The sequence below is a fragment of the Salarias fasciatus genome, chromosome 15 (genome assembly GCF_902148845.1).
Source record: "Salarias fasciatus chromosome 15, fSalaFa1.1, whole genome shotgun sequence".
Lineage (NCBI taxonomy): Eukaryota > Metazoa > Chordata > Actinopteri > Blenniiformes > Blenniidae > Salarias > Salarias fasciatus.
In genome coordinates, this window is record NC_043759.1 from 19105084 (window position 1) to 19120256 (window position 15173).

Consider the following 15173-nt stretch of genomic DNA (forward strand, 5'->3'; position numbering starts at 1 on the left):
AAAGATTTGAATGTGTGTGTGTTTTTTTAATCAACTTTTGAATTCACTTTCCCTGGTGTGATACGCTGCTTTACAGGTGCCACATACAGTCAGTCGAAGGTAGACTCACCCACACTCAGAGTGTCGTATATTTACACCTACATTAAGGTGAAATCAGGGAAATTGTGACATAATTTCATCTTGACCGGAGCAACACTGTGAACGGTTGAAAGGGGATTAATTGACCCATCAGGTTAGAGCTTGTCAATGGAAACATTCTCTGCCTTCCAAAAGCAAATATCCTTTTAATCCCAGTAGAACTGAGACTTTTAATGACCAGGATGAAGCAACAGAGTCAGAGAAGAGTGTCTGAAGCCGTTGGACACTGTGACACAGATTTCTCCCGGTCCTCACTCTGTTGGTTTATTCCGGTGACGACAGCTGCTGCGCACCAGACCAACTTTTATAAGTAGCCTTTCATTCACACACCTTTTCCTCCCCCCTCTACTGAGACGAGTCAGTGGTTTATAGTTTTTGCTGTGGTGCATGCCCCCCCTCGTTCCACCTCTCCTCTCCTCTCTCTCCGTTCTCACCCACATCCCGGCACCTTGGGCCTGACCTCTGCCTGTCGGTGGTTGTTGACACTGTTGCTCCTGTTGTATACTGCACTGTTCTCTACCCTGCCGTGTTCACTTTGAGACTATTGCTGTTTCGTGTTCACTGACTAATGTTATGTCTCTTTTCCTTTCTCTTTTTCCCTTCACTCAATCCCACTTTGTGTGCATACATCACATCTTTTATTTTTTGGCATGCCCACAATTCTTTTTGAATTATTATTTAATGAAAATGACATGAAACTATTATTTATGCACATTGCATTGGTTATTTTGGTTTCACATGGTTTGCTCCTTCACTTTGTGGCGATGTGTGCATATTTTTTCCTCTCCGTTCTCGCTCTCTCCTCGTGTATATTCCCCTCCTCTCTGATTTTACCACCGATAGTCGATCTTCATGTTTCCTCTCTCCTTCTCCTCCTCATCCTCGCTCTCATCCATCCCCCCTTCACTCGACTCCATTTCCGAGCTCGACCGAGTCCTGTCGGACATCTCCGAAGACGAAGGCCATGTCGAGGACGCAGACGCCACACACACACTGTGGCGCCTGCCCTCGCACACACTCTCCCTCTTCACCGATCAGCAGCTGGCCGACCTCGCTCAGAATTCGGCCCCCCCTCCTCCCGTCGTTTCAGCCCCGGCACACACTTCCGAGCTTTTGGGCTGTGAGGAGGGCTGCCGGGCTGAAACCAGAACAGCTGGACCTCCGCGCTGGCGTCGCTGCTTCTCTCTGGCCGGCGTGATTAAATGCGTCTCTTTCGTTTTGTCTTTTCTCTCCGTGTCCGAGAGCGGAAACACGCGTCTGCCCACAAAGATATTTTCAGAAATAACTAAGAAAGCGAACATTTTCACTTCTGCCGTTTCTAAACTGGCATCCAAGTCTCTGCTGAAAGTGCAAACGTCCAAAATACCCACACCAAAATACATTGGTTCCAAGATAGAGGAAATAGCTCACACTCTGGCGTGTAAATGGTCCCACGCTGTGACGCTCCTCACTCGATACCTGCCTCCAAAATTCACTCACTTGATGGCCGCCTCCCACCCGGCACAGCTCCGCCTGCCCTCGGCGTCCTCCCTCACCTGCTCCACTCTCGTCTCCTCCTTTCCCTCCTTCTCTTCGCTTCCCTTCTCTGTGCCGTCTCTCTCCTCCTGCCCCCGTCTCGCCGGCTTCTCTCGCTCCGAGCTGAGCGCCTCTGTGCACCGCTACCTGCTCAACCCCTCCCCGCTGTTCCTGCCCGGCCTGCTGGTGACCTTCCTCCTGGTTGTGATGGTGACAGCGAGCCAGTCGTTGGCCCTGGCCCTGGTTTTAGCCACGCCCCTCGGCCTGACCCTGTACTACCTAGAGAACGCCGTCTCCAGTCAGAGGAAGGCGGTTTTGCCGCCGACCGTCGGCGACACGCCGAGCGGCGAGCACGACGGCCGGCTGGTTTCCGCTTCCGGCACTTCACCGCTCACACCGGCACACACACCTCCGCGAGTCAGGCACCTCACAGGCACCGCGTGGATGCAGGAGATGTGCGATCCGGCTGCATAAAACACACACACCACACACACACACATGCACACACACAAGCACATATTCATATATCTAGATTTCCTGTCTTACCTTGTGTACTAATTCCTTTTTTCCCAAAGTGTGAATGGAGATAATTTATACTTCTGACTGTCTCCAGCTTCGATTCGTCCCTGCCATTAGCACTTTTTTCACCTGATATTTTCTTACCCTCCCCGCACCCTGCCAACCTCACTGTGCTGCTTATAAAGATAAAAGTAAATTATGTAAGAAGGATGGAGTTAAAAAAGGAGAAATACTGTTAATAAGAAAAGAAAAGAAATGCAGATATGTTGTAGACAGAGGGATAAAACAAATTATAAGAAGAGTTATAAATATTGTACAGAGTCTTTAAGGAGAGGGAAGAAATTCAAATCAAAAATCAAAGATATAATAATTTAAGTGATGTAAAGACACAAGCTCAGATGTGAGTTTCAGACCTTATTAGTTGCCAAAAAGACATATTGTGTGTGTGTTTGCTCAGGAGATCAATCTCACACTCACCAAGTGAAATGACAACGTATCAACGTGCAATATAGTTTAAAGATGTTTCCATTTTGCCTTCGTAGAGTCAAGAGCAGACGAGGGACCAGCTACTGCTTCCATGTTGTGATTGTGTATACAGAGGAGACGCAGCGTAGCTTAACCCCCTCAGACGTACCGCTCTTAAAGCATATTGTATTTTATTGTTAATAGATGTTAAGAGTAGACGGTGTTATACTCCCCCGATTCCCTGCAGTCTGGTGTTTGTGATGCTTTACAAAAACAGCAGCAAATGCAAATGAGCGGATTTAGGAGAACATACATTTACTCCAGTGCAGCTTAAAGTTTGTCTCGACGTTGGAAAGTTTGCATTGAGAGAATCCTACCAAGATATGTTTCTTTCACTTAGTTTTTTCCTATTAAAAAAAAAAACAACAACAACAAAAGACTACTTTGAAACCAGAAGTCCTCCAATTTCTGACACTGAAATCAGCAAACTGCAGCTCGTGGGATCAGTTAGCAGCATGTTGCTGTTTTTACGGACCACCCCCAGTTCCACTTCCAGGGGATTCCGTCCCAAAGGTCACATGACCAACCACTCTCCCAAGGTTGCCGGGGAGAGGAACGTTGTTTTTTTTTTTTTTTTTTTTTTTTTCCTCCCATCATCCATTTCACTCTTTTCTTTCTTCGTACCCCGACCTCCCTTCATTCTGTCGTGACTACCATCACCATGGCAACGACACTGAAGGTTAAGGAGGCGGACTTAAGCCCTGGCGATGCAGAAGCCGTCCCCTCCCAGGTCTGTAAGGCCCGTCTTTATCCAGCACAAAAAAAAAAAAAATCATGAATAAAAAACACAAAATTACACTGTTAAAAAAATACTTGTAAATATAAGCGTTCAGCTGGTTTCGTAGCGACACAGACGGGCAGTAAATCTAACCTCCTCTACTTACTCTCTTCCTGGATTTAACCCTCCCAGCAGTCACCTGGAAGCAGCGAGCCCGCCCCGCCCAAGGTTTATAAACTGTTACTGATCATTTTGTATTGGTCTGTCAATCTTTTGTTCTCATGGTGTGGGTTTTTTTTTTGTTTTGTTTTTTTTTTTTTCGATGTGGTTGACAAAGTTGCCCTGATATGGAGTCAGTTTTTAAATGAACGATATTAATCTGAAAGCGCAATGCATTTAACTATGTATTCTGTGAAAATTTTAATTGACACTGGTTGTAAAAACTGACCCCATACGGGCACTTTGAACCAGTTTTCACTTGCAGATGTTCTGATGTGGCTCAAAGTCTCACCGCTTCACCGTTTTGTGGTTCTTCTGGTGGAGTTTCGCTGGAAACACATGGAATTTGTCGGGTTGTGTACATGTCTGCTGGTTGTTGTGTTACTGTGAATGCCTTGGATTTTGCATGTGTTTTAATGGGTTCCTGCCACACTGAGTTCATGAATTACCCCAAAATGTACCCATTCTTTCCAGTGGTCATCACAGTTTGGGATACATTTGTTTTTTTGGTTTTTTTTGTTTGTTTTTTTAATTATTATGATTTATTATATTTGTGGTCACATTTATTTTTTTTTAATTACTTTATTGAAATAATATTTCATTTTGTGCTTCCAGAGTCCAATGAGAGTGCATGGGGACAATATTTATGTGAGGCACAGTAATTTAATGTTGGAGGTTGGTACTGGCGTCATCTGATGGCTTGAAAATAAGACTCACATGTTTCTGTGGACTCTGACGCCATCAGAACTACAAACTTCCTCTGTACCAGACTGCTGCCCTCTCGCACTCTCAGACTCTGCGTGCATGCCTGCGTGTGCATCGACTCTGCGTCAAATCTGCAGATTTTCTCAGTCCTTCTTGTGTTGTTGAAACAAATTGTATGAATCCATTCGCACGGCAGCTATTTGGAACACTTCAGCTCAGTTGAATAGCGTTTGATGTGATTTATGTCATAACCCACTCACTGATACAGTAATCTACATTAAGAATAATGCATGAAACGAGAACGTGTTGTAAAATACCGACTCACAGAGTGGGAAATCATCAGTTAATTCCACATTTCAGTTTCAGCCTTGTTCCAGGGATGTGTGCCTTTAATGGTGAAAATAATGAACACAATTACTGTCTGCCGCACTCGACAGTCGTTAGATCGACGGCCGCTCTCAGAAAGACGGCCGCGATCGAGCGCCTGAATAGACGGAGTCGCGGATGTCAAGTGGTGCTTATCCACGTTACGTAGTGTTCCCTGAAAGACGGAGAGGACGGCATCCTCAGGCTCCACAGTCAGCCGTGTCGACCTTGCGAAATGCTAAACATGTATTTACGTTTGCGTCCACACAAGAGCAAAGGGAGCTTAGTGTTCACAATGGCTGCTTTGTGAAGAGGATTTGCAGTGTGACTCTCTCACGCATGCTCCGTGCATGTCGAGCGCCGTCCTGCGACAGCTGCATCTTGTATTTTCAATCTTGGATTTATGTGGAAGTGTGATTATCGCCAGGCGGTTCTGCCTAACCCGACTAACCCCGCCCTCCTAACCCACGGCAGCGGCCCTGCGCCTGGGTCCGCCGAGTGATTTGCGGTTTGATAACGTACTAAAACAACAACAGCAACTTGTTTGTGAATTATGAGGCTGATAGTGACACAGTTTAGAATCATCTTTTTATTCCTCGTGACTAAAGTTACTAGTCTTTATTCAAAATACAGTTTTAAATTTGAAGGTGGAAAAAATGGCGAACGGATGGAGGTAAAATGGGAAGAAATTCACACATGTTGCATTAGACATAGCAACACTACCAGCTTCATGTTCTGCAATGCTCCTTGAAATTCCTGGCCTGATTTAAAAGAAAACCTCAGCAGCAAGACGGACGGCGAAGTTTCACTGCAGCCCGCTTGCGAACACGCACACGTGTGCAAGTGTCAGAGAAACCTGGAACGAGGCTTCAGTGAGGCGTGGCGTCCGTCCTGTTTCCCTACGGATTGACAGACTAATGTTCCTGTGACCAAATGTTTTTCCTTCCCCGTCCCTTTGTCCTGCTGTCCTTCCCTTTGACCCTCTCTCCACCACTCTCTCCTCTAACTTTCTTATGTTTTTCACCATTACATTTCTTACCATCCCATATTTTTACTCCTATTTTTAACCCTTTTACCCCATCCTCTTACTATGACACCCCTCTTTTCATCCCTTCTCTTCCCTTCATATCCTTCATCCCAACTTCTTTTTTGACTTCATTCACCTGCTCCTCACCCCACCCTCACCCCCTGACCCCGCCCTCCACCCCCCTCCCATTAGGACCATGATAAGACCCAGGAAGAGGTTCTGAAACACCAAGCTAGCATTAGCCAGCTCAAACGCTCCTTTATGGAGGCGCCGCCTCCCTCTCCTCCGCAGCCCAACCAGTGGGAGAAGCGTCTCACCTCTTCTCCCGCCGCCACGATACGCGTTCAGCAGCAACAAGTGGTACGTCTGTCTGGATGTTTTTGCTGGAATTTTATCGGCGCGTTGGTCGTCTGGTGAAATGGCATCATGCAGAGTATCCCACTGCCTTTTTTTTTTTTTTTTTTTTTCCCTTCGCTTGCAAAGAAACAATGCTGTCTTTGTATCCAGAAGAATATGTTGTTGTGTTTGTGTGCTTTGTCCCGGTTGAGTTCTCTCCTCTCCTCCAGTCACTTCGTATCTCACATCTTCTTCATTTTTAACAGACATTGGATCTTTTTGTTGTACTTTTTCCTCTTTTTTTTTTGCCACTTTTTGGCCTTCTCTTCTTACTCTCCTGCTGGTGTTTTCATTCGTTGGAATTTCATCTCATCACTTGCAGGGTTTGTCTTCTTCTGGGAACTTCTCGAGATGCTTAGCTCTCGTCTGCCGGATATTTTAGTATTTACAGCACATGGGTTTCGCTCTGCTCTGTTTGTGTGGTCAGATTCTGTTCTTCTTTCCTGCCTTGCAGACTTTCCTCTCTCTTTAATGCTTTCTCTCATTTCCTACAGCAAAGAGCCGCGTTCCTTCTCACCGTCTTTCGACGTGCCTCATTTCTCGCCCTGCTTTCTGTGTCGTCTGCCTTCTCTGTGTTGCCGTAGAGCCTGGAAGAGGAGATAGCCTCTATACTTTTCAGTAGACGCTCAGACACTGGATTTCACTCGGCGGCCGAGGCCACCTGCAGTATTCCCCAGCCAACACTAGATGCTGTCGTAACCACATGTTCGGCAGCCGCTCCCGCCTCCTCCGCCGCCGTCTGCAGTTCTCCTCCTCCTCCTCCTCCGCAAAGGCTTCTTATTTCCCCACCTGCTTCTCTCTCTGCCGCTGAGGTGCTTCTGCCACTGCTGAACATTTCGGAGTCAGTTTACTTTCCCTCCAAACCGAACACCGTAGTCCGTGTTTGTTTCTTCTGCTCGGTTAACCAGCAGTGAAAGTAAACTGACCCACTTTAATGTTTCAGTTCAAGTGTTTTGCTAAACTTTTAAGAGGTCCTGGATGTTCGTAGTGCTTGCTCTGAATGTTGAATGAATGGTTGCTGACATGTTTCTGCTGCCATTCATTCTGAATGAACTGTTGACGCACTCTGGTCAGTGTTTGCTGAAATCACCTGGCAGATCTTATATATCATCTGCTTGCTGTTTGGTGTTAAATACAGTACCATATGAATGCAGAAGTAACAAGATGTTCCCGCCTGTGGTTTTTGCTACAACGTCGTCTGTTTCGGTGGGGAGAAAAAGAATGAAATGCAGCTGGTATTGAAGCAGCAGTCTGCGTTATGCTGAAAATTTATCTTCATTTATGGTGTTTTGTACAAAAGGTTAGAAATTTGTACAAAATCTATTTTCAAATGTCCACTTTGGCACGTATTTATTGCGGTTTCTTGGATTTTTTTTCTGGATTTTTCAAAAGCTTTGCTGGCTTCAATACCATCTTTCTTTTAAGCAAAGATGCGGGGCTCTGGATATTCTTTTAATTCTTTTGCTTTCATGTCCTTCCTAATCTCTTGTCCCATCTGTTTTGCCTGCTTCCATGAATTTAACACTGTCTGGATGATAATTCCACTCTGCATGGAGAAGTTAAAACCACCTGTATGAAGCAGAGGTTTGCTTGTGTTTGGATTGCGAGCGTCGTCATGCGGCTCAGCGCTAACAGCGACCGCGTTTGTGCTGGAGTGCGATCGCTAACGCCGCCGTAACTTTCTTTCCACGCAGGTCAGCGAGCCCCAAACCGAAGCAGCTCCAGCCGATAACACAATCTCTGATACCAAAGAACCTGCGAAGGTGCTCCTAACTTTATTACCCATCCATCCAGCCTCCTAATCGTGATGCTTCTCATCCATCATCCCCTTCACGCTTTCACTCATTTCCCACTGGCCGCTTGAATCTCCCGTCTCCCAGCTTGTTCCTCCAACTTTCATGTCTTTTATCCACAGTTGAACTTCTTCATCCTCCTTTTTTATACCCTGAAAACCTCTTTATCATTGATTTATTTTCAGTTAACTTTTTTCATTTATGTTCAATGATCATGTTTTTGTTTTTTTGTTTTTTTTTTGTTCCTATGCGTTTGTTGTGTATGTGTGTGCACCTCACTGTGTGTGTGTATGTGTGTGTCCGTGCACCTCGTGTACATGCGTGCTTGTGTATGTGCGTGTGTGTGTGTGTATAGACACCCGAGGTTGAAATCGAGGAAACTGTTGTGGTCCAGGAGGTTTCCCGAGCGCCCAAACCTGAGCCTGTCACAGTGACAGCCGGCGCCCCCGCCGGCGCCCCCGCCGGCGCCCCGGCAGAAAACCACGCCGGGGAGCAGGAAGTGAAGGCCGAAGAGAAAGTAGTGGTAGTGGAGGAGGCAAAGCCAAAGCAGCAGGAGAGCATTTCATCAGACAGCGAGAGCGAAGAAGAGGCGGAGTACCACCCCAATGTGTCCGTGTCCATCTCCCACACACAAATACCAGAGGAGAAGGAGGAAGAGGAGGAGCAGGAGAAGGTAGAGGAGGAGAGGGAGGCGCAGGTCGTGACCTCTGCCTCGGCCGAGGTCAGGCAGCCTGCAGAGGAGATTAAAACAGAAGAGCAGGAGAAGAAGAGCGTAGAGGAGACGAAGCGTGAGGCGGAGGAAAGCACCGACGACCCCATGGTGACCCCCGACGAAGCCCCTAACGGCCACACCCTGCCCGACGCGGGCGTGACCGCCGACGGAGGGGAGGAGCCTAAAATGAACGGCGAAGCCTCACTGGCCGAAGCAGAGCCCCGGCCACAGGTTATTTGTTGCTCAGAGGTAAAGTCTCCACCGGGCCGCCCTCGGACCTTCTCCCAGGCTTTGATCCCTCCTGCCAGCCGTAGAAACACCCACTTCTCTCTTTCCTTGCTTTCCACAGTGCCAGTTTCCCTACTGCTTGTGTGAATATTTAAGCCCCATGTACACTCACACTCATCCTCATGCCATGAAGACCCCCTTAGTGAAAAGTTTACGGCTAAAAACTCCCATGTAAAGAGACCGATTTTCCCTCGCCACGACTCGGGTGTGTCGGTAGTGGCGTCTGATCTCGATCCACCACACATCGTCTACTTTTATTTCAACATTTTTATATATTCGAACTCCTTCATCTTCTGTCGTCATGCTCCATCCCATCACTGAGACATCAGCATGGATAGCCTTCTCACAGTGTGCCGTCTCGCTGTTGTCGGTGTTGTGAAGTAAATGGGGCCTAAGTGGGAAATGCATGATGCTCTTTCATTTTTATTTATTTATTTATTTATTTTTTTTTGCTCTGCATGCTGTATTTCACCTTTTGGGTTGTGTGTGTGTGTCTGTGTGTCTGTGTGTCCTCCCATGTGTTTGGCAGTGGTGCTCCTCTCTCTGTTACTGCTTAATTGGCGTATCACAGTCGCCATGGTAACAGCATTGTGGAAATCATCATTGCCAATCGTTGTTTTGGAAAAAGCTACCTGCTCATCTGAATGCCAGCTCCTCATCTTGTTTACATTTCAATAGACGTTTTGTGTGCCAGTCATCCGAGCGCTCCTTGTTTCGTCGGCTCATGTTTTATGCATGTTCGTGCTGTGTCATTCTCCGAGATGCATGTTGAAGCCAAAGATATTACCGTAGCTGTGCTGCTGCTGCTGCTGCTGCTGCTGCTGCTGCTGCTCTTTAGCTATTTTTATTGCGTTAAGCAGTTGTTGGCATGTCCTGCATGATGAATTTGGACTTTTGTGCATGAATTAGCTATAGAAATTTATTTTCTGATTCAACCTGGAGTTAGTTTGATCATTTTTAAGTATGTACTGCTTTCTGGTTTATTTTCGTCGGTCATAAACTAACTTGGAAGCAAGCGACACCGCTGTGCTTCCGTCAGGGCGTCAGCCTCAGGTTTAATGTACTAACCCTCTCTCCTCCTCCCCCCACTCCTCTCTCTCCTCCCTCCCCAGCCGCCCGTGGTAAAGACAGAAATGGTGACTATTTCAGACACGTTTGCAGCCCAGAAAACTGAGATAGCCACAAAAGAAGTGCCCATCGTACATACGGAAACCAAGACCATCACATACGAGGCCGCTCAGGTGCTCACTTGACCAAAACAGGGAAACTTTTCTTTGTTGTGTTCTTGTGTCATTTTCATGCATGTGTCCGTGCTCGTGATTGTGTTTGTGCAGACGTTTAGTGTTGTCATTATTTTTGAGCTCGTTGTCCCAAAGTGCTTCCCTCTATAGCCGCAGTGCATGCCGCGCTCGTGTTTCCTCCATGTTTATAGAGGAGCTGCAGCGATAGCGCGCCGCTGATCGCCTCTCTCTGTCTCCCTCTGTCACCAGCTGGATGGTAATGATGGCGAGCCCGGAGTGTTGATGACCGCCCAAACAATCACTTCCGAGTCTCTCTGCACTACCACGACGACACACATTACCAAGGTACACACACACACACACACACACACACACACACACCAGTTTGCCATTTCACGATACTGTTAGATGACTGTTTGAGGGTGAAACCGTCACAAAACAAGCATCTGTAAACAGACAAACAATGCCCGGCTGTGTCCGCTCTGCCTCTTGAGGAACAAACAACCACGAGCGGCAGTAGCGTAAGCGTTGTTGTCGCCGTCCCTTTCTGTTTCAGACGTTAAAGGGGGGCCTGTCAGAGACCAGGATCGAAAAGCGCATCGTGATCACCGGCGACTGCGACATCGACCACGACCAGGTCAGTCTTCGGTTCCTCCCTCTGGATGGATGGGTTTTCTCATTTTCAGATCCAGGTGTGCAGTTCGCACATTTTAACTCTTGAACGTACAAGCAAAATCGATGAAATCTTGCAGTTTTACGTGATGACTTAGCTCGCTTAGCTGTGAGGGAACAGCCAGGCTTCTGGTGACATGTCCACCATGCTGCTGGCCGTCTTGCCCGCAACTCTTCAAGACAAACCCACAAACCTTTGGTTGCACCCAGATCACACTCATCAGCATCCTTGCATCTTGAAAACGGCGTCCCGGTCTTTTTGGATTCTGTTAGCACGCCATGTCTCGTTCCGTTAAATGTTCTGTCTTCGCCTCGGAGACTCAGATGTTTCCAGACAGGAAATCACATCCCAGCCGCTGCGATCCATCACAATGAGATTTTCTTTGTATTCGCCGTCCGCACACCGTATTGGATTTGAAATGAGACAACGCTCGGTCTCAGTGTCGGGATCTTTACACACTAATGAGAGCGCCGGCTGTAATTGAACCGTCCAGCCTGTCCTCTTTGAAGCCGTCGTCTTCCCCGCACTGCCTCACAAAGCAAAGAACAAGGATAAAATTGGCCGCGATTGCTACATTTGTTAGAAGTATACCGCGCCACCGTCCACATGCAGAGCATCTCGTCTGAGTTTGAGAGTCTTTTTGGGGTTTTTTGAAAGAGAAATATTTATTTCCAGAGGAGTCCCTTCACTCTCACTACAAACTCCCAACAAGTAAAGCCTGACGGTGTTTGTGGCGTCAAATAGATGTGTCACATGTGTGTTCAGAGAAGCATCTATTTTGTTCAGGTCTGCATGACTCCTGTTCCACGTTTTGCTTTAAGTTGCTCGTCTGGTCTGATTTGCTGGATTTACATGAAAAAGAAAAAAACCCTCTGATTGGTGTGACGCTCGGTGGTCTATCTTTACTTTGGTTTGGGACTCGCTCCTCCTCCTGGAGAGTAAAATGTAAATCCAGCATTCCTGTCATTTTTCTTTGTGCTTCTTATTTTCTTTTTCATTTTAACGCCACCATTTCCTCCCCTCCCCTCCCCTCCCTCCCTCCCTCCCTCCACTGCCCGCCGTGCTCGGTGCTGCCACCCTGTGGTTGCTCCGTGGCGCTGCAGGCACTGGCCCAGGCCATTAAGGAGGCCAAAGAGCAACATCCTGACATGTCTGTCACCAGAGTGGTGGTTCATAAAGAAACTGAGCTGGCTGAGGAAGAGGATTGACTGAACCCAGGTAATAACAACAACAACAATAATAACATTAGCACTAAAGTATTTTTCTTATTATTAACCTTCAGGGAGATGCAGATGGAATTAATTGGATGCTCGGTGATGAAGGAAAAGCTCAGGGAGGCGGACATTAAGGGTCTCCGGTTAATCACCGCCGCCCCTCCGGCTGATTGTCTTGACCTCTATTTCCCAGAGTTGAAGTGCGCGTCTCGACCGTTCCCCCACCCCGTTGACATCCGACGACCTTCACGACCCGACGACGAGCGACCCTGACCGACAGAAGACGAGGAGAAATGGAGGAGCCGACGACCAGGAGGAGGATTCGATTCAGACAAAAACAAAAAGGACCGAAGCTGCCACTCTCTTCCCGAGCGGTCTCTCTCACGCATCTAAATTTCCTCCACACAAACTAAGAAAAAAAGAAAATAACATCTTCAATCCTTCTGAGGGAACAAAAAGAACCACTTTGTTAGCTTAACATTTGTAGTTTGTTTTTATTTTTATTTTTCTTAGTGATTTTTGTTTAACTGTTTTACAGAAGAGAGAGAAGCTTAGTGCGTCTGTCACGTATTGGGATACACTGACGGCCGCTCATAATGAGATTCAAAGTTCGAAATGATCATCGTATTGTAGTGGTCATATATTTTTTTTTTTTTTTTTTTTAATTTTGTGAGCACCAGCGACCTTCTGTAAAACAATCCGGCTGCCATTGTTAAAGAAAACCTTTATCTCCGTCACTATTGTCAAATTCAAAGGACTGTCACACTCACGATGCGGGTCTTTACACATGAATGAAGCTCTTGCCAAATGAAACGATCGGTTTTTCTTCAAAAATGTTCAATTACAGTGGCGTAAACGGGAATAATAATGTTACCAACTTCCCTAAAATCTGAATAAGAAGCGGCAGTACAGGAAAACAGGGGACACAGTGTGATTTGTTTTGTGTTTTTTTTTTTTGTTGTAAGAAAATCCAACACACTAACTCACTCTCACACATTCACAGTCAGAGGAACGGTTGGAAGCGGCTGTGTCCCAAACGTCACTTTTTACTAATGATTAGAGAAAAGCAGCAGCTGTAACTTCAAATGTTCATTACAGAATAATCATTTTTAAAGACTTCGTCTTCCCTCTCCCTGACGGTGTACTTCACGTTCATCCACACTCCTGGAGTGTGACGAGCAGCAGACTGGGTTCATTCTCACTCAGCACACTGGGCGGCCCTCACAGGGACAATGGAAGGAAACTTAATTGGGTTGAACAAGCTCGACACATTGGGAACAAATTCATTTGGATTTATTTGTGAGTTGTTTTTTTTTTTTTTTTTTTTTTTTTTACTGCATTTTAGCTTCAAGTTTTCTAAAAATCGTAATGAATTTGATCTGAGGATGAACCAAAGCGAGCAGCTCCGCGTTCGCCCCGCTCTCCCTGGACTCGCCCGCCGTACGACACTAACCATTCCCGGGAGAGCGACGCTGACGTTCGATTGGGTGGGAGGACTGCTGACCTGAAGGATAATTGGGAGAGTGCCAACCAACAACTTAGAGAAGGAAAGAAAAAAAAAAAAGCTTGAATATTGATGCAGGCTGGCCTTTGGAAATGGCACGCTTCAGTTCTGCAGATCTGCAATTTAAATGACCGAGAAATGAGCTTCTTACCGTGATGAGCACAGGTACCAGAAACAGGACGTGCAGTCCTAGCTACTTGGAAGCGCTTCTGTCCCAAACTCAAACGTGTGTTGACACATTCGTATCTTTCCGGCGCGAGCCTGGATGGCGTCGAGTGGTTTGAGAGTGTGTAGATAACAGGTGATCTCAGCTGCATACAGATGTAACCATCCGGCTGTGTGGCGACGGTTCTACCAGACGGTCCACTGCATTGTTGTGATTCTGCGCGTTTCCTTGACATTTGATTTCTTATTTTCGGATATCGCACCACTGGAATACACAACACTCCGAGTCTGCTGCAAACAGATGTGGAAGAGTGACGACGCAGCAGAATCTGGCTGTGTGTAAATACTGGCGGCATTTCGTGTTTTGCGACAGGATGTGTAGTCGAGGGATGCACGATACCGATGTTTGATGTCCGCTTTCGATCAGTCTGCACCGACTGCGGTGAAGGAAGGACACGGGTCAGCCACGCACACTCCAGCGGTTTGCAGAAACACGCTCCGGCTTCAAGCTTTTTAAACAAGTGTGATTTTATTCGTGCGAATGTTCGCTCCAGGCCAGTAGTTTACTTTCATCTCCTTTACGGCGCCACACGCTGATGTTATCGTGCATCCCTAATGCATCACGGTGACACATTTTCAGTGTGAGCAGCTACAAATTCCGAGAAAGCGCCACACATTTCTCTGAAAGAAACATTCCATTCAGCCTGTGTAGATTCAATCACATCCTCCTTTTTCTGTCTGCGGACATCAGTACATTTTAAATGAAAGACAACTGTATTTGCTTTTTTTTTTTTTTTTTTTTTTTTTTTTTTGGGGAGAGGAAAAAGGACATAGATTAAAGAAAATAAAGAAATTAAACTGCATGACTTTATGAAATATGCTACCCGATCCCGTTTTTTAAAAAATTCTGTGTGAACCAAAACGTGTCCGGCAAACGGGGACGGCCTCTCCATCGGGGAAACGCCGGCCGGGTTTGAACTTGTGCTATGCAGTTAAATGACATTCCACGAGGGGGGACGCTTTAACCTCTAACCCTCTGACAAAGACACAAAAGCAGCAGTGAAACATTTTTTAACGAGTGAACCGTGCAACACTAGGCAGCTTCGGACGCTTTCGCTGTTCAAAAAGAAAAAAAAAACACACACACACAACTATCTTTGTAAAGTCTCTCTTCATATGTTGTCTTTTATTTTTCTCTGTAAAACTGAAATAGCTGTCGGATGATGGGATTTCTCGTGCTACTTCCCCTCCCTCCACACACGCACACACACACACACACAGACACACACTCCTTGCATCTTTGTAAAACTGTCTAAGTGTTTTTTGTCGTTTTCTTGACATGGAGGAATCACCACCACCACAGATCGAGGTCTCTGCCACCGCTTGCTTTTTGTACGTTTAGCTCCAGGTTTGAACTGGTTCTGGGATCACAGGAGCTCTGGGGCGGCGGGGTCC

General features: G+C 46.6%; 1 protein-coding gene across 10 annotated transcripts in view; it reads left to right on the top strand.

The window, feature by feature from the left end:
- epb41l2 (erythrocyte membrane protein band 4.1 like 2) overlaps positions 1 to 14860 on the top strand; it is a 41582-nt gene extending 26722 nt beyond the window's left edge. For 3 of the 10 annotated variants that reach the window (XM_030109688.1, XM_030109689.1, XM_030109690.1), the window contains exons 15-24: positions 4250 to 4309; positions 5925 to 6092; positions 6713 to 6940; positions 7823 to 7891; positions 8277 to 8882; positions 10034 to 10162; positions 10412 to 10507; positions 10719 to 10799; positions 11939 to 12053; positions 12243 to 14860. In XM_030109688.1, the coding sequence (XP_029965548.1) occupies positions 4250 to 4309; positions 5925 to 6092; positions 6713 to 6940; positions 7823 to 7891; positions 8277 to 8882; positions 10034 to 10162; positions 10412 to 10507; positions 10719 to 10799; positions 11939 to 12043 (1542 nt within the window). In that variant the 3' untranslated portion in view covers positions 12044 to 12053; positions 12243 to 14860. Of the gene's footprint in view, positions 1 to 3376; positions 3428 to 3610; positions 3644 to 4249; positions 4310 to 5924; positions 6093 to 6712; positions 6941 to 7822; positions 7892 to 8276; positions 8883 to 10033; positions 10163 to 10411; positions 10508 to 10718; positions 10800 to 11938; positions 12054 to 12242 lie in introns of all 10 variants that reach the window. The other 7 variants (XM_030109691.1, XM_030109694.1, XM_030109696.1 and 4 more) reach the window with 7 other exon arrangements.
- Positions 14861 to 15173: the final 313 nt, after the last annotated feature.